The following is a 21,904-nucleotide window of genomic DNA, read 5'->3' on the forward strand; positions in this document are numbered from 1 at the left end:
CCACTAAGTAAGATTACATTGCTCCAAAGAAAAGCACAAACAGATTAAAAGCAATTTTCGAACTCAACTATAATAAATGGAACAGGCATCAGAATAAGATAAAAAATAACCACTATTTCTACATCTGGAAAGTCTCTGGAACTTTTCAGTTGCAAAAGCCCCTTGTTTTGGTACATGACAGCAATACTATTTATTCATGTGGCAGGACAGCAGCAAAACATCAAAACCTAAGTTGTTTGTTACCAGGTTATGTGCAAATTGAAAACTGAGGTGCAGCACAGAAACTTCTGATAATGTGTTAAGTGAACAAGTGTGGGTGGTGCAAAATTCCAGTGTGGCTAACCCTGCTGGGAGCGCTAGGCTCTTTCTGACCCACCTTGAGCATCTCTGTATTGCAGGCTATAACTCAACATACATATATCCAATGACACCAGTATAATGTCCAAAAAAACCTGACAACTGCATGTTTGTGAAGACCTTTTATAATCAAGTTTTATCCACCAAATTTCCATACCACATCAGCATCAAAGACAGATGACCTTTAGAGACCATATTCTATTGGTTATACTCCATAAAATATTAATGCGCAATTTCCAATGTGCCAGCGCTCCAATCACAAAACAGAAGTCTTGTATTTTTTTCTCAGATTCATGACTGCCCCTCATATTTAAGTCCATTCAACAGATTCACAGCACACTGTTAACTATTTCAAATGACACTATAGTCACCATGCATCTGATTTTAGATTTACTGTATAATAAGATTTTAAAATTTATATTTGTCATATCAATGTACTTTAAGTGAAAACTTGGTTCCTACTGAGGACTACTACTTCAAAACGTCTAACAGAAAAAAATGATTTAACCTATCACATGAAGATTCTCTTGCAACCTGTGTTACCCTTCACTAAAGGATTCAAAGGGGCAGTGGTGGTGAGGGGCCGCAGCCCTATCGATGACAAACATTCAACTAGTGGCAATTAAAAACCTAAACCCTAAGAACTAATGAAATGCAATTACGTTAAGATGCACACCAATAAAAGTGGAGAAACAAAAGAAAGTAAAAATTACGTCGGTTGCTCATTAATCCTGTTGTGCTTAGATGCTGCATCCATATAATGCAATAGGATTGCCCACTTGTCTGAAACTTGTGTGTGCTGTAGTACCTGAATGAGTGGCTTGAGTTACGTATGCTGTGGCAGCTTAAATCCATTGCTCCATTACTTTTTTCCACAGCCTCAATTTTACCATTACTTTAATGGACTATTAAATGTTAATTTCCTTCTTTAATAATATCTGAATGCAAAATAAAGGGGGAAAATTATTTCCATTAGTTTTGTAGTTCCTGCATAAACTAAGATTTTGTAAATTAATACAATGTTTTACCTACCTCTGGAAAAATTCTGCTCTGCAGCAGCACTACGCTGAAGCCAGCATTACCTTATTAGAAGATAACTTTACAACTGAAATAACAGACTAAACTAGTCATGGCCAGCGTACCCCCATAAATTGTATCTTGTCATCAACAGAAATAAGATGCTCTTCTGTACTTTCTCATGTCATGAGTTAATATTAATTCACTAGTCTCAGAACTGATTAAATAAGAGGGACAAGCAATTTAAGTCACTCTAGAGCTTTTACGAAGATATTGGTATGGTTCTGCAAAGGGTCATTAAAAGTTCAAGACAACTGTCTAAACAAGTACTCCATTGGTCAAAAACCCCTTTGCTCTGAGGGATCCCCAAAAGCATCAGTACATAAGGACATATTAACCTGCATGCAATGTAGACCAAGGAACTCTGCTTTTTCTTCATGGAGGTCTTTAAAAGCTGCACCCAACACTGTGATACTTCAGTTCAGAATTGTATTACTGTCACAATAATTACTGATTTTAATAGCTTGCAACTTCATCACATTTTTAGCCTAATGATCTTGAAATATAGTGTACACACTATAACCTTTATGTCATGGCTATCACAAAGAACTATTGTCTGCGTTTCATGATGGGGTAACACACAGAGGTGTCTTTCTCAAGACAAACAGGCAGCCTGCAAAGCCAAGGACACAACTCAGACCTCCTACAGTTCCCATCGAAGACCAATTTTCTTCTTCAAACAGTGACGACATTTTTCCAGGCAGCAGGTGGACATCTATATTCCCTTTTGGCAAATAAAACATTCTGAATGAATTTGGGTTCACTTACAAACTCAGATCTTCCCGAGAAAACATTTACACACACAGACCTTTACAAGGCAATTTAATCCTTCACACTGTCTGTCCTACATGAAAGCTGACAAGTAAAGAAACATTTAAGAATTAGACAATTTTTACTTTTACAATAAGTGTCTTTGTGTTACAGGCAGCCATTTTACTACAAAGTAGTGTCATTTATGGCACTGGCAATTTCCCATCTCTTATTCAGGACTGCCAGTGTCAAATTAACTCCGTGGCTAAGCCTCTGCATGTCAAATTTCAACCAAGAAATATATTTTTTTTATTATTATTTTTTTTACACCTGAGTTACAGAGCTTGGAAAACAGTTATAATGAAAATGCTGACACAGTCTTAACTACAGTACATCAATATGAGCACACTGCTATAATAGGCTTTTGTGATCTCAAGAGACTATGTTAAATCATTTATAATTAAAGTAATTGTATTGTGACAAAGAAAAGTTCATGGTATAGTGCACATTTTATAAATGCTATACAACCAAATCTGAGAGGTGGCTTGAAAAATATGAGGCAGGACCAGACAAGCAAATTTTTTGACTTTTCTTGTCTGATATGTCACTAAGGAGGGGCCCAAGCAGAGAAATCCAATTGGAAAAAAAAAAAACCAAACAAAAACCACCACCACCAAACCTAAACAAAAAAACCCCGACGCACAACCAAAACCAAACCCCACACCCGCAAAACCAACCCAACACTACAAAAAAACCCTAATCCCATAGCCCACACACCTTTAGTATTACATTATTCTACAGAGAGTCTAGTTTACCGTTCAGAGAATAAAAACAGAGGCAATTAAAAGAACATATATGAAAAAAGGGGTTGATATTGTCTTATACGTAACTTCAACTAGTAAATATTTTGGTAATGGAAGAGAGTGCCATAGATTAATTTTCTTTTAAGCATTTCTTTTCCTTCTGGTTAAATAGTAGGTATATTAAAAGAACCACCACTGAAATCCTTTCATTAATATACTTCTTGAGCAATGCAGAAGATACCTTACCTTCCACTCAGAGATGAAAAAAAGGGCACTACATGTATTCCCAAGGGTCCACCTTCCCCAGAAATCTCCACTGTTTTTGTCATTTCACTAAAAAAGAGCACAGGGAAACACATATGCTTCTTCACAGAATTCTCTATGTTAAAAACAAATTCCTGATTGATCAGATAGCAGAAAAGATAGAAAAAAAATTTGACTCAGAGCTCACTAATATATAAAAATACAATGAAATGTAAAATGGCTATCAAATTCTTTAAATTTTTTTAGATTAGCATTTGTGTATTTTGAAAGGGAAAGACACCAAGTACTAGACATTTTCCTAAGTCAACCCTTAAGTAAATTAACCAGAATATTAAAGAATAAGCTTTTAAGTGAGGAGAGACTTCATCATTAATAAAAAAAAAAATTCTTCTACATGTTCTTAATTTGAGCTCCACGTGAGCGGCTTCAGTCAATTTCCCCATGTGGACACATTATAAACATGAAGATCACACATTAAGGACATCAAGCCAATAAGAAAATGAGTCAAATCTTATTTAAATATCTTGATTTCTGCCCTCATTGCATACAACCCCACTGACACACAAAGACCAAAACAAATTGTAATCAGAAGTGCAACTCTGCTCATTTTATCAGGAAGTTTCCTTCCTCAAACACCATTATCAAAACCCCCTATATTATCTCTGACAGATTTTTTGCTGTTTCATGGGTATGTGCTGTTTGATTTCCTACTGAGTATTTTACACTGCCAGCCTTACAGTGGCCTTAACTCTATTCTGGGTGATCATAATTTAAAAGGAAGGTACTTGAATTGGCTAGAACTTGGAGGGGGAAGGGGGGGCGCAGTCTGTGTTCTAGCAGATCACATTCCTTCTTTCTATACTAGTCTACACCTTCCGTAACATCCCCTCCCCTCAAATCATACTGAACACCATCAAGACTGGGGATTAGTGGCCAGTGAACAACTACTGGGTATTTCCATTTACATCAGAACACCCTAAATTCAAGCTATAAGAAGCTCTAAGCTTGCACGCCAATCCTATAGTGTTTATAGAACATGTAAAACTGAACCAAATGGCCACTTTATACACTGCCATGAGTTAAAGACTTAGTCTAACTGATGCAAGTGCAGGCTGCTGTTGGGAAAAAGGCTTCTGACATTTCTCCAAAAACCACGCAACAGATCTGGAGACTGCACATTTGCAAGATGAGAAAGATGACCAAGCCGACCCTTCCACACCACACCACCCTTCCCCCCAAGTGATTTTTTCCTAGTACAACATCCTCTGGGATCAGCTGACTGATCTCCCTGCCCCATGCATGGTCTTATGATCATTTGATTTGATGCAAGAATCAGCAGAAATGCACAGGTATAAGGGAGGAATCTGTGACCAGCCTTGAAGTGGCAACACACAGTTACATCAGATTAGATACAACGTAAAAACACACGGCACAGCTAAGCCCTCTCACAAGGACGACAATTACTGCAAATGACCTTAGACAAATTCTGACATGGCTTCCTAATAACACAGGAATATTATTATTTTTTTTGTTACAAACCTTCATCCAGTTGCATAATGATTAATCAGAAGCAACTTACCCTAGATACAGTAATTCTTGTCTTGGTCAGCCAAATATGGAATAAGACTGGAAAGTAAGTTTATATAATTTTATTTTGGTTTTGGAGTGGGGGGGGGGGGGGTGGGGGGTGGGGGGGGGGAAGGGGGAGTTTGAGAGCGGTTTTTTTGTAAATTATTCTTCCAAAAAGACTGACACTGGAATGAATTTATATTCCATAAAAATGAAATGGACAGACCTGAACAACAAACCACCACTGATCTCAACATCACAGATTTTCATTACTATATTTATAACACAGGCACAATCAACAGGCATTTCTATTTGCTGTTTTTTTGTTTCCTGTATTCTCCTCTCTTCATGAATCAAACAGGGAAATCCTGAAAAAATCCTCCTGTCAGTTTTTTTAGAAAACATTTTTTTCTAGTGAAACTGGTCAGAAAAGCTAATCAGGGTGGTTACCAAAAACTCAAAAATGCATGCATAGAAAATTAACTCTTCTTTCAGTTCCACCTTCTACTTCCTCCAATTCTCTTAACAGACAAAAAAACCCCAAAATTAAAGCACTACTTTTATTGTCTTTTGAACTTCTACAGAATGAAAACACATGAGCAAATTAAGTAGCCAAATCCTATAGATCCAGAAAATAATCAGAAGTAGTCAATAGGCTTTCATTTGTACAGGGAAAATTTAAGTAAGTTACATTTGTCCCCAGATAACCCTGTGTTGCTTAAGTACTCCAGGGAAAAGTTGTCTTCCTAGGCAACTGTAAAATAGAGCAGGAATTCTTTTGAGGGCTATCATGATAGACAGGTTAGCTGTCATATTAAATCAATGCACTTACAGCTATAAGTAGGCTCAAAGCCAAAGAAAACATACAAGTTTATTTTTAAATCTAACAGGAAATCTACACACTAAGAAAAACAGGTTTCTTTGTGGAAAAAAAAATAGCCCACATATACATTGTGTATTACTTTTAAAAACATTGTGGCGAATCCTAAAATTTACGGATGTACTAAAGCACTAAATATCCAGAATAAGAGCACACTCTGTGTGTGCATATATATATGTGTGTGTGTATGTATCTATATATAAAAGGTTCTTTAGAATTATATTTTTAATCAAAAATCTATGACTCAGAATGACTTTTCATTCTCAAACAAATGTGATTCTTAGTTACATCTGAGAAGAAAACTGCCCTTCACAACAACTTTAATAGATCTTTGAGGACACATTATTTTTATACTATACCTATGAAAGCCTGACAGTTAAAAAATTAAAAACAGTATATCTGGGATTCAGCTTTTGTTTGGGTTTTTTTTTTTTGTTGTTTTTGGTTTTTTTGTTTGTTTGTTTGTTTAGGAACCTCAAAGATTGGAGACTCAGAAAAATTTGACATCATTCACTCATGCTGTCGATCTTCCAGCAGGTTTAATCTGCCCACTAGAACAGCTGAATTCCAGCAGTGTAGTATTCCACACTGGCTTACAGTTTACACTATACTGGAGAGAGTATTCGGGAATAGGGCAAGGCTGAATGAGAACCTGAACAGGATGAGCTTTAAGAATACTAATTACTAAACTCCACAGGCACAAGGGACACCAAGATGCTGGCACTCCTCCGTTTGACAGAGTCAAGTTAAAAAACTGAAAGAAGGGAATGGGAGAATGCAGAATGGCTTTCCATTGCTGGTTAATAGCTGTGATATTGACAACAAAGAGGGTAATTTATGGATTTTCTGCAATACTCAACATATTTAAAAAACAAACCAACCCCCAAAATAGGAAAAAATAAATTCCAAAAGTTAGTAATGTACTAGTGGCCTACTCCTATTTTAAATCTCCCCTACAGATCTTAAAACGCATTTTGCAGTCAAAGAAAAAACAGGTCTGGCCTGTCAAGTCAGCATAAAAGACCTGGAGTCCAATTGCTAGGTAGGGATGAGAGGCTCGGAGCATCGGTGAGCGATGCACAGAGGGTGCCTCAGTGTCTGACACTGCTAGTATCTCCTGTGTGTTCTTCAAGGAGCAGACAGAGCTCCTACCTCAGAAAATACACTACTTGCTGAGTCTGCAACCCAACTTTTCTGGTACAGATATATTCTTACAGCAATCAAAATAAATGAACTTTTAAAAAGCATTTATCTCAGTGAAATTTATCAGAGCTGCAGGGTTCACCCCAACTAGAAACATGGCACTCGGGCTTCTTCAAATGCATGCTGGCATGTCCCTTCCCCTCGCCGCACTAAAGGTGCTTCAGAGGTCTCAGTGAAGAAAGAACACCTGCCTACCATGACCTGTTTGTGGCATCCAAGACCACATTCAACATTGTAATATTGATTTTTAACCTGAAGAAGCTGTCATCATTTACTATTTAAATTCTCCATTGCTTGATGTTTATTGATTTCTGCTGGGTTCTTTACAGTCTATCACATTTGTCAGGAAGGCTTGCCATGCATATTATTAAAAATGCTGATGAGCACAGTTTAGCAAAGAGAGGGATAGAGAAGATGTACACATGTGTGTAGTGAGCATGCACAGCAGTCCATTTATAACATGGAAGGCAAAATTTAAATGGAGTGCTGCACATTCAGCAGTACATATTCAGCAGTGAATCAGTCTGATCTTCAGATTGGCAGTGCCCTTGCTGTTGAATACTATAGCCCCTCTCCTGAAAACTGTATCAAGAATTAGCAGTTTGTCAGTTAGGCAGTGGGAAAAGATCTGTTAGCTGAAAGCTTCTCTGCAAACTATCCAATAATACTGAAGAACTAATCTCAACCACCAAGCACACAGATGCTTAAAAGGGACTTCTCTCCAGAAAGAAACATTTTGGAGTTTTACAGCAGGACCTGGTTCGCTAAGGCACTTTGACCTTCTCCAATTACAAATGCTAGGAGAATCTTGGTAGGATTTCTCTTGGAGGATGCAGTAGATGCAGCCTAAAGCGGATTAACTGTTTTGCAACATACTGAAGACAGTATCTTGGAAAAAGCTGCTTTCTGCATGGGTTACTGGGCAAAACTTGTCATCATGAGTATGTCACAAGAATCTACTGCCTGAGTAAACACAGATCAAGTATTTATCATTCCAGTGGCATATTCTTTTGCCATTTTAGTCTTATTCAACACTTGCATGTAAGTCTTCAACCCAGGCACAACATGATGAAGGAAAAACCTTTGAATAGATCACTGAATTCCTCATACGTTTTTAAGAAAAGGTACAGATGAGTAAGCTGCTGTATCTGAAAATATCTCTTAGTGCAGGACGTCAATGTTTCCTTTGCAAAGAAAAAAGCACAGCTGATATTCTGAACATGCTTGGTGGCAATTTTATTGACCACAGCCAAGTAAAAGGCAAAGGAAATGTCACTCACATGCAGAGCGCTCACAGATAAAGTTATTAAGCTGCACTTCCTTGCTTGCTCTTCACTTGCGCCTCCGGGCCCACCAGCTAATGCTGCCGTTCCAGGGGAGGAGAGTATCCATTAACAATAGGGGCTCACATTTGGTAGAGAGCACAGGCCTACAGGTGATGTCAAGCTACTGAAGGGAATTTTAAAGCAGCAGCTTGCACTGATTTATCCAAATAAAGAGGGTGATGACTCTGTCCATGTACTTCTTTTGCATATTAAAACAGTACAGTTGCTGATGGTAATAAAGTGTTTGTACCCATTCTTCCAGAGAGGCTTCCAAAGTAGCCAGCTCAACTAAAGCTGTCAGACAGCACATTTCCCACCTGCCTCCTACTCCTTTTCCACATTTTTCCTTCCCTCTTTTAAACTAGATGCTCAAAGCTCTGATGAAAATGTCTTGAAAGCCCTAAAGAAGAAACAGGCGCTCAAGATGTTAAATAGTGTGAAATGATGAAAATCTGAGTAATATCTAAGTAGGGATGGAAAGCACCCTACAAAGAGAAAGCAACTGAACATGCAGAGTCAAGAAGAAGCTTTCCAGGGACAGTTAAAGAAACTGCTCACTGACTTTTAGAAGAGACAGACACATTTCAGCTGCTCCATTCTACAGAAAACTAAACAAACTATCCAAAAAGTTTAAATATTTACTATGAAATAATGTCAGAATCTTTCAGTTTCAGGTTTGCAGAGATAACCCTCTAACTAAAATGCGTTAATCTAGTAAAGATGTTACTGTAATCCAGATTTTTCTCCTCATTAAAATTAGTTAGTTCTCACAAGATTAACTGTCTAAAGGTTTAGAGAGAAACCAGACAGCCTGCAGACAACAGGTTTTTGTGTCTTTTTTTTCTTTAAATCAAGTTGTTCCTATTCTGTGTTGTTAGACTAATGAAAGACACAATAGGTTAAAAAAAAAAGTAAAATACAGAGAAGGAAAAAACGCTGCAGTTACACTTTAATTATGTATCTACAGTGCTTAAACCAAGGAACTGACCCTGACCTCTGCTAAAAAGAAGTGGGAAGACAGCAAAACAGAACATAATGAAAACATGTAATGAATTATCAATGCATAAATTACCCTTTGAGTTCCAACTAATCCACTGCTATTAAGCTAAACATCCACTTCCAAGCAGATTCATGTTTACTGTTCCCTAACACAGTCATTTTTACTACAAAAAGAAAAGCAAGATTTTCAAAACCAGTATTTATATGTAAAATGTGCTAAGGGATTCAATGTTAAAGGCTGTGACAAATTTCTACCTGACTTCTGCAGAGTATCAAGACTCTGCTGTTACTTTAAAAATCTTTCAATCCTAGTTCAGAACATGAAGGGAAGCAAGGAAGAACACCAAATTTTATACACTGATGGCATTAGCTTGGCTTCCCTTACTCTGAACTTCATCTTTACTAGCAAATAAATAAAAAAAATCCACCTTCAGAAATTACAAGAGGATTGCCATTACTCCTGTCTTTATTTAGTCCATTAAAAAACGTGCCAATGACCCAATGTTTCAAGTCTCTCTTCTAGGCAAAGTTCAACTCTCAAAAGGTCAAATTAAAATCTTCAGACTCCTGAGTGATACAGTCCTGGAAAGTTTCCAAGTACTTTTACAGTGAAATGTTTTAAGAGAATCCAGGCAAAGAAACTTCCTTCCTATTAGCTTCTGAATAGAGGAGCTAAAAATCCTCCACACTGCCACTCATTTCATTTACCCAACGTGCAACTAATTTTACCTACTTAAATCAGTGAACCGGTTTTCTTCAAATGGAACAGTTTTCCTCCTTGAGTGAGAAATATAAAACAAGCCAAGTCTGAGGACTTTAACTTCAACTGACTAGGCTTCATAATCATAAAATATTAATCTTGGTATTCTTTTTTTCTGCTTCCCTCTGAAACACCCATTATTGGCCGTAGTTAAGAGAAGCAACACTGACCTCAGACAGGTTGGTTTTCTGATGAGAAAGCTCAGATAGTTTTCTTAGGTGACTAGCACTATTTTGCTTAAGTGCTATAAGTCCTAATTATTATCAAACTCAGTGACAGGAAGGAATATATTCTAGTGAAAGCAGCAGGGACAACAGTGGTTTTGTTTCTTCCACAGTATGAAGTAGCACACAATTAGGCTGAAATATTAGTTTTATTAACACCACTTAACGTGGCTTACTTAAGTGAAGGCTTAAGGTATCATGACTTGGTGGTCCTTCATGGCTCTAACATCTTTGAAATACAACAAGAAAGATACCTGTAGAAATCAGAATTATAAATAATACTTTATTTCAGAAAGGACAGTGTAAAGGAGTCAAATTAGATATTAAGATGCTAGTTTTACTACTTGTGGAAAAAATAGTTTTATTATTTAATATTATTTTATTAATAAAACTTTCTTTACTTATATCCAAACAGATTAAGATACCAGTAAGATAGATAGATGGTCTCTAGTGACTCATTATTTTCCTTTATAAACCTATTACTCCTAATGAAAAAACTTTTGGAAAAACAGTTTAAAAAACCCACCTCCTCACTTTTAAGAAAAAAGCCATACAAGAATCAAAATCATTGCCCCAAAATTTAAATTATTTGGCTTCTGAAATTCCAGTGAATTTCACAGAAGTACCAACTAACTTTGCTTTACAAAATAATGCATTCTGAATTCCTCTTAGAGTTCACTGTTTGAAGAAATTGGAATATATTACAAGTACTTTAATATAATTCACAATTTTGAGGAAAAAGTCCCCATACTACCCATCGCAACACTTGCAGGAAAAATAGTGTTTTTAAAAATCTCTTCAGGACACAGGAAGCAGAAGCAAGGTGTATTTTGGTAGAATTACTTTACTGGGACTCTGCATTTAAAGAAACACTGCTCCTTTCTCTTTATTTTGGTTTTTGGTGGGTTTTTTTGGCCAATGTTTCTCCTTAATGCATCAATCTCAATGCAGATTAAGACAACTCATTTTATCTGAGAAAAACTACAACCAGTGCAGAAAGGTTCTTGGGAATACCTTGTTCTAGCCAGCTTTCCCTCCGCTCCCTGCCTGTTCAACACTTCCATGCTCAGGCATCAATTGAGTTGGCCCCAATCTATATTCTTTATCACTTTTCCTTCCATACTCCTCCGTGAAGACAGTTGGCAGAATTCAGCAAAAATCTTAAGACATCTACAGAAATCTAGGCTTATTATCGACTGTTTTGCGACATGCCAGAGAAGACCTGGCCATTTCAGAAAACTGAATACCTCTCAAAAGTATCACAGAGGTCTTCCTCATTGTCAACATTTCCAATGGCCACCGAAATCACGTTATGAAGATTAAAAGCAAATGAGTCTCACAACCTTCTTCTGAAGAATCCCAAATGCAAGCAATAGTCAACTTGTTTAACTCGATAAACAATAATATGCTCTCAGAAAATTCCTAAGAGGACTTAGATGATCTAAAACACCCTAGTAAAAGCATAAGGACAACAGTAAATATGAGCATAGCATGCACAGAGCTTGATTAATCCCTATTACAAATTAACGGATCAAGAGACAAATGAATGCATATATTTGGTGATGCATAATAATTACCTCAGGTGAAACAAGCTGTAGAAGTCTTTAGCAACATTCCATAAAGAGAAAATAAGCATTAGCAACTAAACTGACTAAGTTCTATACCTGCATGATGAACCCTAATCAGCTAGTGTGTAACTTAGAGGCCTGGCAGGTGCAGAGAAAGCTGCAAGAGCACTCCAGTTCCTTTTCATGATGAGACCATTCTAAAAATATGTATCAGTACCAGCAGGCAAGAGAAGACACTACAAAATGGCATACAAAGTAGGTGACAAGGAGGCCTCCAAGAGGGATGAAAAACACAGACAGATGAGTTAAAAAGCACCACCTTCCCAAGACAAAAAAATCTCCCGTAAAAGAAATAAAATGATGACTAGAAGAACAAGAAAAACTAAGAAATTAACTCTCTTGCATGGAAAAGATTAATTTTTGACATGCTCTAAAAGGAAAGGTGATCCTTCTGCCAAAATCCTGGCATGGTCCAGAAGACCACCAAAGTTAAGAGTCCCTGCCCTTGCAAACTTCCCCACAGGCTTTGGGTATATAACTTCATACCTCTTTCCCAGCCCTCATGTAGGTAAAATGGGAATATTAACACTTGTTTTTCTGAGGTGTTTGTGAAGATAAATCCTCTAAGATTAAGACATGCAGATACTGTTTATTTCATGGGTTTTATTTCATACTGTTTTGAGAAACAACTATAAGCTGCAGAATTACAGCAAATGATTATTTGCTATCATCAAAATCGAAGCAAATTAATTTCTGACATTCTAGTTGTCGCGCAGAAGTCTGCCATATAACACTTCTTAATTTCATTATACAATGTGCTATGATACCACTACAGTTCTGCAACAAACAGAACATACTGGACAAAGGACTGATTTCCTTTGCCTACTCAAAAAGGTGACTTCAGCACAACCTGAAGCACCAGTCAAAACTGAATTTTAAGCTTATGGTGGGACAGGAGAACAGCAGCATGGAAACATTTTGCTCTAAATTTGCCAGGTTCAATCCTCTATTACCACCACTGAGGATCTGACCGACCTACTTTGTGCCACTGTATTGCAGCCTGGCCTGTTAATTTTGGTATAACAAATGAAATAAAAAAAAAAATTTGCAGATTACATTTCAGCCATTTAGAATTTTCCCTGGGATTTCAGGAACAATAAACCCCAAAGCTCTTTAAACCTCTTGAGAGCACCTAGTTTCCTCTTGTTTCAGCTACACAGCTCTTAAATTTTACTGTATTGGCTTCCAAAGCAGATTGTGTATTTACCTAAATTTCACTCAAAATTTAGACTGGTCAAAATAAAAGTTATTTCCCAAACTATCAGTGTGACCACTACCACCTTCAGTTGTAACAGCACTGGCCATCTCTGGTTTGTTATAAATGAAGAGAGGAAAAGGATGCATTCCATCTGACTACTCTAGTGAGGCAATGCACAGGGAAATATCGCAAGTATTGGCTATAGTTTTCACAGTGTATAAACATAGATACAAAATCTACTACAGGATGTAGCAAAGTAATAACCCTACCACTCAAAAACAGAGGTGACATTTTAACTAAAAAAGATAATTTTAGGATTATCTGGTTCAGCTGACTGGTTATTTATTGAGATATAATATATGACCTAAGAACATCCTCTATCTTAAGACATTAAATACTTGCAGGACTGAGTAGAAAGCAAAAATGGAGTATACAATAGTAGCATATTTCCCCCTTAGCCTTATACTACAAACAACACAATAAAATTATTCATATTCATCAACGGGGGTAAAAGATTGTCATGTGCAAATATGTGCTTCAGTATGCGAATCAAGTGCATTTTTAGGATGGGAAAGGGATGAGGAGGAAGAGATCATGATGATGATGATGAGCACAATGCAGATTCACAGGTGCATTTGGAATGAGAAGTCAGTCTTGTCTTGCATGTTGATAACGCTTGAGTCAACACTGAACAGATGTTCCTACCTGACAGGGAACCGGGCCCTCTGAGCCAGCAACAGTTCTGTGGGTCCAGTGAGGTTCATCTCCCCATCCTGAAAGGATACCTGGGAAGCACCCTGTTGAGAGATTTCAAAGCACATTTTGAAACTACATACATATTTATGCTTATAGAACAATGGCTGTGTTTATATTTTTGAGTCAATATTTGGAAGAGAAAAGTCGTAAGTAACATCATCTCACTGATGGTGAGGACTGAAAGACCCATTCTCTATGCAGCATAAGTGACAGCATTTGGAGAAACAGGAAGGTATCTAACTCCTGGTCCTCACACCAGAGTCCCACCATGCTTCCACTGGTGAAGCTCGTGGTAGTGCTTCCTTGTCTGCCTAACCTGAATGCCACAGACCTTGGATAAACGCAATGGGTTTTTTTCTGCTCTTTCTATCCCTTAGTAGCATTTATCTGGTAAATAGATATTTTCACAGTAACTTCACAGAAAAAGAAATTATGTAACCATTTAGCCAGACACAAAAATACAGTCCACACAGGGACCTAACATTAATGCTAAAGCTCTTGAAAACTATTATTTAACTTTCTTTTTGTGATCCTTAGACTCTTAATGTTTGCGGTTTTTTTCATACTGGGAGAGGGAAAGAGGTACCAATGAGATAAGACCACTGTCAGCAGGTGATATATTAGCTTTAATGTACTGTACTTCATTGCGACCCTTATGGCAATAATGTAAACAGAGCAAAATCCATAACAAAGGCCTTCCTTCTTTGGAGAGGTCACTTCTGCCAACTCTGCAACAGGAATATAGCTGGAAGACATAAATCTTCAGCTGTCAACACACTAAAAGAATTCAATTCACAGCTTGATCTTAACTAGATAAAGCCTAAAGTTAGTCATTATTTTTTTGTTGTTGCAGTGGTACAGTTTTCCAGTATATATACTTGATATGGCAAGTTGTCTCCAGGCAGAAGGTAGCAATGTTATAAATTAATTCCAAAGAACAAAGCCAAGTAGATAGGTAATTTAATTTTCAAAAAAAGCTCTACGCTGTATATTAAAACTTTCAATTTCTCTCAAAAGATGGCTCTACTTGGAAAGATGGCTTTAAAGGTTTTGTGTTTTCAGTCCCTCAAAGACTTGTAGAACTTATTTTCAGTTTATAAGTATCAAGAGAGTTCAGGGGTGAGAGTGGGTTGCTTTGCATTTTAAAAAAGAATCATGACCAGCCTTGCAAGCAAACCCTTGGAATATAAATCAAGCTGGATCCCGTTTTGGTTCACACACCACTTTTGAACGTATAATATTGGTAGAGATTCTCTTCGTGTGTTAATCAGAGCACAAGCCAACAGACTTGGCTTCCACTGCAAGACCAATATAGCTTACTGAAAGCAAAATTCTCTCACTAATGGAAGAACTATTTTAAAAAAAAATGTGTATTGAGTATGTGCTATCTCTTCCAATCACTTTTCACAGTGGAACCACGTGTCAAGGAGCAATTCTTGTTATATGAAGCATATTCCGTACTAACCTCATAAATCAGGAACTCAACCTCAAGCAGTGCATTAGCAATAGAAATCTGACACAGCCTTCGTATCTTGACTTCATCTTAAGAAAAGATAGCGCCTTCATAGCAACAGATGCCAGAAGCAGACAAACCTCCTAACAATAATGCTCCCAACAAAGCTAACCTCCTTTAGCTAACCACTGAAAACACTGGCACTACAAAGGATCTTCTTTCTGGAAGGTTTAAAATAGCCAAGCCACGAGGAGATTTTAGGCTGTGAATTAACTAGACTCTTTTCCACCAGACACTGGGTGCAACACAGTGCTGCTCAGTGCATGACAGAGAACTTGGTTCTTGTGCCTCAGAACTGTTTTGTTATTTAAAGCCTCCCTTGCAGTCTACACAAGTCTGCATAAGCTACACTATTTCTCTGTTTCTGGGCTTTTGATTAGTGCTGTTCTTGCTGTAATGACGTTACGTCCATACTTGTCCTCCATTTCCACTTCTTAGGAAACAGATTTCACGGTAATGACAAATACTGATTGATGTTCAGAACACAATCTCATCATGTTTCTGTTGACTGATTCAGAGGTTTTAAACCACAAGGAACCATTTTTTGATCAACAAGTCTAATCTCAGATTCGTTTAGCGACACAGCACAACATTGGTAAGAGCACAGTTACACTCTGAGATAACTAAGAGGTTTTTACAAAAAGATGGCAATGAACAGCTTTCTTTTCTGCTAAAGACCAGACCAGAAAAAAGCATTTCGAAGCTGGATAAGAGGGTTATTATAGATACTAGGGGTATCAGACCTTCAGTAGAGGTCTTCAAGAACGGATTTTTAAACATGTCACACATGTTTCAAGGCACATTCATTCCTTTGCCAGAAAATAATGGTCCAGCCTTATGAGGTGCCTGACAGTCCCACATTTCCACATTTTCATCATTCCACAAGATAAAACTTCTGTGAGGAATTAGACGATGAAGTTTGGAGTCTGTAACTGCAATTACAGCTTACTACTTCTTTCTTTTTTTTTTTTTTTTTTAAATTTTTTTTTTTTTTTTTATTTAAGGGTAAAAGCTTCTAAAGAAAAGTTACCCTCTATGGAGCTGGACAGAAATGCGCTGAGGGACTTTAGAAATGCCACAGGGGGAAGTTCAGTGTCACAGTGTCCATCCTGCACACCACTGCCTGTTTTGATTTGAAGGCATATAGTGTTCACAGATATCACAGATTATCACATGCTCAAGTCAGTAAACACAAAGCCAGATGTATTTAAAGGCTTAACTGATCAAGGAAACATGAATCATAACACTGAAATTGTAACTGAGCTCTCTGAGAATGACATGAGAGCTCCAGTAACGTAACAATCACTACAAATGGACAAATTCCTTTCATAATTCAGCATTTCATTACAAGCACAGTAAATTTAAACAGATCATCTGTGCAATTAGCAGAATGATAGCAAACCAACAATGCACAAGACACTATTAGAAGACAATGATCCAATACACACAGAAATTCTCAATCTCTTGTTCATATTTTAAAGACTGTTTGTCAGTTTTTCAATAGTAGCAGAATTAATGATACTGGCTCCCCAAACTTGACTCAAATTCAGCTGACAGTGTAACAGATTTGCAGTGACAGAATTGCAGCTTTCACTTAGGTAATAGGAATAAAATGCAAAATGGTATGGTAAAAACAAAAGCCAAAAAAGCATATGCATCTTAGAACAGTGCAAGTTTTTAAATGTATTTACATAGGGATAATTTGAATTAAGCAATTTTTCTTAGTGCTGCAAAAAGCATGTTCTTCAAATTAGGACTGAAGCAGAAGAGGGATCCTATTAAATAATAGCCCTCTGCAAATGACTGTAATCCAAATGCTTGAAACAGTCTCATATTCATTACGTGACAGCTCTCAAATTAGGTAAACGTGGATGTGTAACAGTAGAAAGGGTGACACAGTACATACCACTAACATTTTCTACTCTGTGAACATGCACAGTCTTCTCAATTCAACAATCAGCATGGACATATATTAGCCTCAACAATAAATATGCGGGAATCAGTCATGGGTCTTACTGAGGTTAGGGATTACGAGAAATTCTCCGTTTTTTCTTTAATTTTTTTTGAAAGTGCTTATTTCATAAAAACCACAAAATGTCTGGGGGAAAAAAGCAGTAGTGGCACTTTTTGATGGAGACACGAAAGTATTGGTTTCTGGCTAGAAAAAGAGACACAGACAGACAGACAGAATTGACTGAAAATGGTCAAAACAGCTGTTTTTTATTTCAAAGGGTGCAGCCCTGAGCAGCTAACATAGCAGACAGCTTCCCTGACAGCCAGGCTACCGACCAGCCCCATTACTCTGTTTTTTCACTATCATCACAACCCAAAAACCGTGGATTTTTGTATCTTAAAAAAACCACACCAAACCCATTCTCTAACTAAACTCTGGTTATAGTGTAGTTTTGCATTACATTTTAGCTAAAAAGAAATCTTTTGTTGAGGTGGTTCTGCAGCAAAACTTTGCACATTCACTCAAGAGTGGACTAACTATACCACCTAGCCGAATAAGACAGCTTTAGAAATATTCATGGGCCACCAGTGGCCATAAAAAGGCCCTAAACCACCTTCCTCAATTCTCCCTGGTAGGCTCAGAAAACTATTCTTAAGACAAGAAGTACGTTTGCAGGTAGTACAAAATTGCAAAAATATCACTTTTAGAAAAGCTATGTAGGAAAAAACATCCTCTTCTCCTTGGAAAAAAAAATTATTGAACAATAACCAACATGAGACAAATCTCAGAACTAGATAAATTTAGAGAATAGGAAGTCTACACAAACAACTGGAGAAAATCCTGAGTGCAGAGTATACTTGGAGTATAAAATAGTCATCAAACACTAACAATGAACTTGAAGGAAATAAATAACATCTATTAATAGAAGAAATACACATGGTATCTACTCAAATTAGGACTGAAGCAGTCTGGTATACCCAAGGGAAAGTCTCTTTATCTGAAACTTTCTTTTAATGATGAAGTTAAAAGTGAAAATGTATGTCTGAAGGTCCAGTTTACAGTATTGTATTCCCTGAGGGCATCAGCTTTTTAAAACGAAGGAAAGGCATCCAAACCCTAAAGCAGAAGGTCACCGAGCAGGGTGGCAGGCTGCAGAGCTCACTCTCCTTACTTGGCCAACAGTAAACCTTCTTCCAAGAAGGTTCAGTGGGAGTTCAGATTCTACCATCATAACAAACAGTCAGATGCAAGGAAACCTGGGGGTGAAGGGGATGCTTAGTTTACAAATGCAGGAAATGTCTCATCTACTGCTCTCACAACAGACAATTTTAATTACCATATTTAAAAATTGAACATTTTTAGCAACACTTTCAGGATCACATGAGCATTTCTGACAGCCAGAATGAGTTTAAAAAGTCATAGCACTATTTTTAGCTTTAAAAATCAGAACTTTCATAAATATTCCCAAACCAATTAGTCCCTGTTACAAAGTAAAGGTGTTTACCTTCAGCTACAGCAACAAATGCAACAGTTGACACTGCATACAGAAGACGATCCCCAAGACCATATAGCTCAAGGAACATACATAAAGGCCCTTTTTTGTTCAGTAATAATATAACCAAGCACAGGTTAAAATAGGATAACCCTATTTGAACCAAAGTTATACATATCTTGATGTAACATCCAACAGTTAGATACAGTCCTGTTTTCAAGTTCTGGCCAACTGTACATGACTGTGCCTCAGAAAGGCTTCTCCATGGCTCACTTCAGTCTGTTGGGACAAAATGTAAGCTGTGCGTGTATGTGCATTTCTGAAATGGCTAAGAAACTTCGTTTGACCACAATAACTGGTGCCCTTCATTACGATACTCCTGCCACCCTCGGACTGTAAAAAGAAGAATGCAGCAAACCACAAGTTTTAAAAATGTTTTAGACTTAAAATCAGTATCTAGATTCCCGCATTTGGCCTTAAATCCACAATAGGCCTAATTGAACCTGTGGCACTAAAACCCTTCATTAAGAAAACACTTATTTTATCTGTATTACTTATGAAGTAGAGAGTCAGGCTATCTCAAGGCCAGGGAACACTGACAAGTGAAATACGTAACAAGTGATCAGTTAGCAGAAACCTGTTCTTAAAACATCTTTGTGGAAGAAAAAAATTTTTAACTGGGGAAAAGCATTAAAATCAAGAGACTCTGAATAGGTTAAACATTACACATTGTAAAATACCAACTTCCAATGACGTACACAAAACTCAAAATAATTCAAATATTAGGTATGAAAACAAAGTTGGTGTCAATATCTGCGTTTCATCTGCTTAGCTAACCTTTCATTATGAACCTAATACCAGACTTATCTTCCTGCCCACACAGCTTTACATAATGCCCAAAACCACTTCCTGAAATATATTTAAGAATGGTTTAGTATTGCAAAAGCATGCATAACAATGCCTCAAAAAATTTTCCAGATTTTGTTATTTTAACATATAGCTTTCCTTTTTCCTTCTAAATAAGCGTAATGAAATATCAAACATCCTTTTAAAACCAACCAACAATAGAAAATTGAGTTAAGTTGCTCAGTATGCTCTTAAACATCACAGAGCTTGTCTAAAAGAGAAAACGTTGATCAACAGACATGCAAGCTGTCATACTTAAACAAGTGTATTCATAACCACAACTAATTCATCTCAATTAAAAAAATTCCTAACCATCTAACATCCCCCCAGTATCACTATCATCAATATATCAAGGATGGAAACCAATGCAAAGCAAGCTAATAAAATGCTGCTAAACTGAAGGAAAAAATATTAGTGTTTGTTACGGTGTATTTCTTATTTTTCCAGCGGTCTGCTTGATTTAAATCACTCTGCCTCCATAAAACGTGATAAGTATTTTTAAACAGCTTACAATACTTCAATTTCACTTACTGATTAAACTACATCATCCTCTCAACTATTCAGAATGATATTCATTTGAAACGGATAATTGATGCAATTGTGCAGTATCTACAAATGCAATTAATCACTTGCTAAAGATGATTTTTAGACAGGCAACAAATATGAAATTAAGAATCATACAGCTTCTTTCAATGTTGTCAATTGAAATGTATTCTACTGGACTGGTAAAAGATATTTTTCAACATAAGAATAGCTGTACATCTTCAGATATTTTTAATAACATGCAAGTGGATTCATGTTTAATTAGCACAGTACAAAGAAAAGCCATAATATAGTACAGGTTTTAGCAATTACATTGACAGTTTCAGGAACCACAACAGCAACATTTTCCCCCTCTCAACTACCAATGGATTTCTTGAATATTGTAGTGAGCTGTGGTCTTGGCACTTAAAAAGATATTTTAAATCAAGGGCATAGACACTCTCCCGGGAATCAGTCTGCAGTAAGAAATTACTCCCCCAAGTTGTTTGCTAACAACTCTCTGCTGAGGATTATCATCACAGCTGAACTGTACTGGTGGATTACGTACACTGTGTTGTTCAATGCAAAAATCAGGCTGGCTGAAACCCCCTTCCCTGGCAGATCCAACTACTCTGGGCAACTTTGCACTGAAGCAATTAGGAGCAACTGTATCACATGCGCAGTTCAACTGAAATACTCACTATCATTGTGAAAAGTGGGACAGGAACATTTTATGCACACACATTTATTTTCAAAATTATTGCTTATGCCTTAGCTTAGTGGCCAACAACTTCTGTCTAAAGAATATGAGGGCAAATTCTCAGTAGTAAACAGGGTGCTCTCACACTGAGAAGCCAAGGAAAGAGTACCTCATGGGATTAAGGATGGGAGGCAATGTCTTCTACCCTCCTAATTACCACTGGCCCAAAGTCAGCAGGCACCTTGAAGCCCCTGCCTTCTACATGGGCAAGATACTGTTAATATCAAACACAGCTCCCAGGGAGCATAGGAGTCAGCAGCAACCAAAACCAGAGGAGCTTCAGTTCTTCAGGGACACAAGTTACGCCACCAGTTTCTCACCTCTTAACTCCCACTGAGCTCTTCTGGAAATGTTCAACCTCTGCATTTAAAACACACTTTGCCAATACCAACCTTCAAAATGTTCTCCCTAACGCTTCCCGCTCTACCTACTCCCAATTTGTTTCCAGTCTTAACCATTCAAAAATCTAGCTGAGGAGCGTTCTCTGCATGGAAACAGCAATGCTCTGTTTCTTAAAGTCCTACACAAACAGCAAGTTCATTTTTTTTAAGAGCAGCAAGGATTGTTTTAGGCCTGGAGATCAAAACTGTTACATATAATTTTGGTCATGAAACTCTCCAACAGTCCTCAGATGAAAAACTTCTCTAACACTGAACAAAAAAAAATTCCAGTAGTTGTAACAGTACTGGAGTTCACACCTTTCTTGGCAGTTGTTTTGCATGGGTGAAGGGAAGGAAGAGGTGCAGCTTGAGTGCCTAAGTACTTCCCTTTGTGAAGGGCTCAGAGGAAAAGAAAAAAAGGAAAAATTGCCTCAGTTAAAAGTCTCCAAATGTAGCTTTCCTGCACATAAAACTTTGGACTTAAGCCCAACATTTTAAGAATTTCCAGGGTGAGGTGTGAGCAATGTCTTTTCCAAAGCAGTGGAAAGCCACTTTTAAAAGCATTGATAGCATATTGATAAATA

General features: G+C 37.3%; 1 protein-coding gene across 2 annotated transcripts in view; it reads right to left on the reverse strand.

Annotated features, from left to right (window-relative positions):
- Positions 1-21,904, reverse strand: part of PARD3B (par-3 family cell polarity regulator beta) — a 433,465-nt gene that overhangs the window by 235,319 nt on the left and 176,242 nt on the right. For both annotated transcript variants that reach the window (XM_030017233.2, XM_030017234.2), the window contains exons 5-6: positions 13,743-13,834; positions 3,234-3,320 (exon numbers count right to left, since the gene is read on the reverse strand). In XM_030017233.2, the coding sequence (XP_029873093.1) occupies positions 3,234-3,320; positions 13,743-13,834 (179 nt within the window). The remainder of the gene's footprint in view (positions 1-3,233; positions 3,321-13,742; positions 13,835-21,904) is intronic.

Source organism: Aquila chrysaetos, chromosome 6 (assembly GCF_900496995.4).
Source record: "Aquila chrysaetos chrysaetos chromosome 6, bAquChr1.4, whole genome shotgun sequence".
In the NCBI taxonomy this organism is placed as follows: domain Eukaryota; kingdom Metazoa; phylum Chordata; class Aves; order Accipitriformes; family Accipitridae; genus Aquila; species Aquila chrysaetos.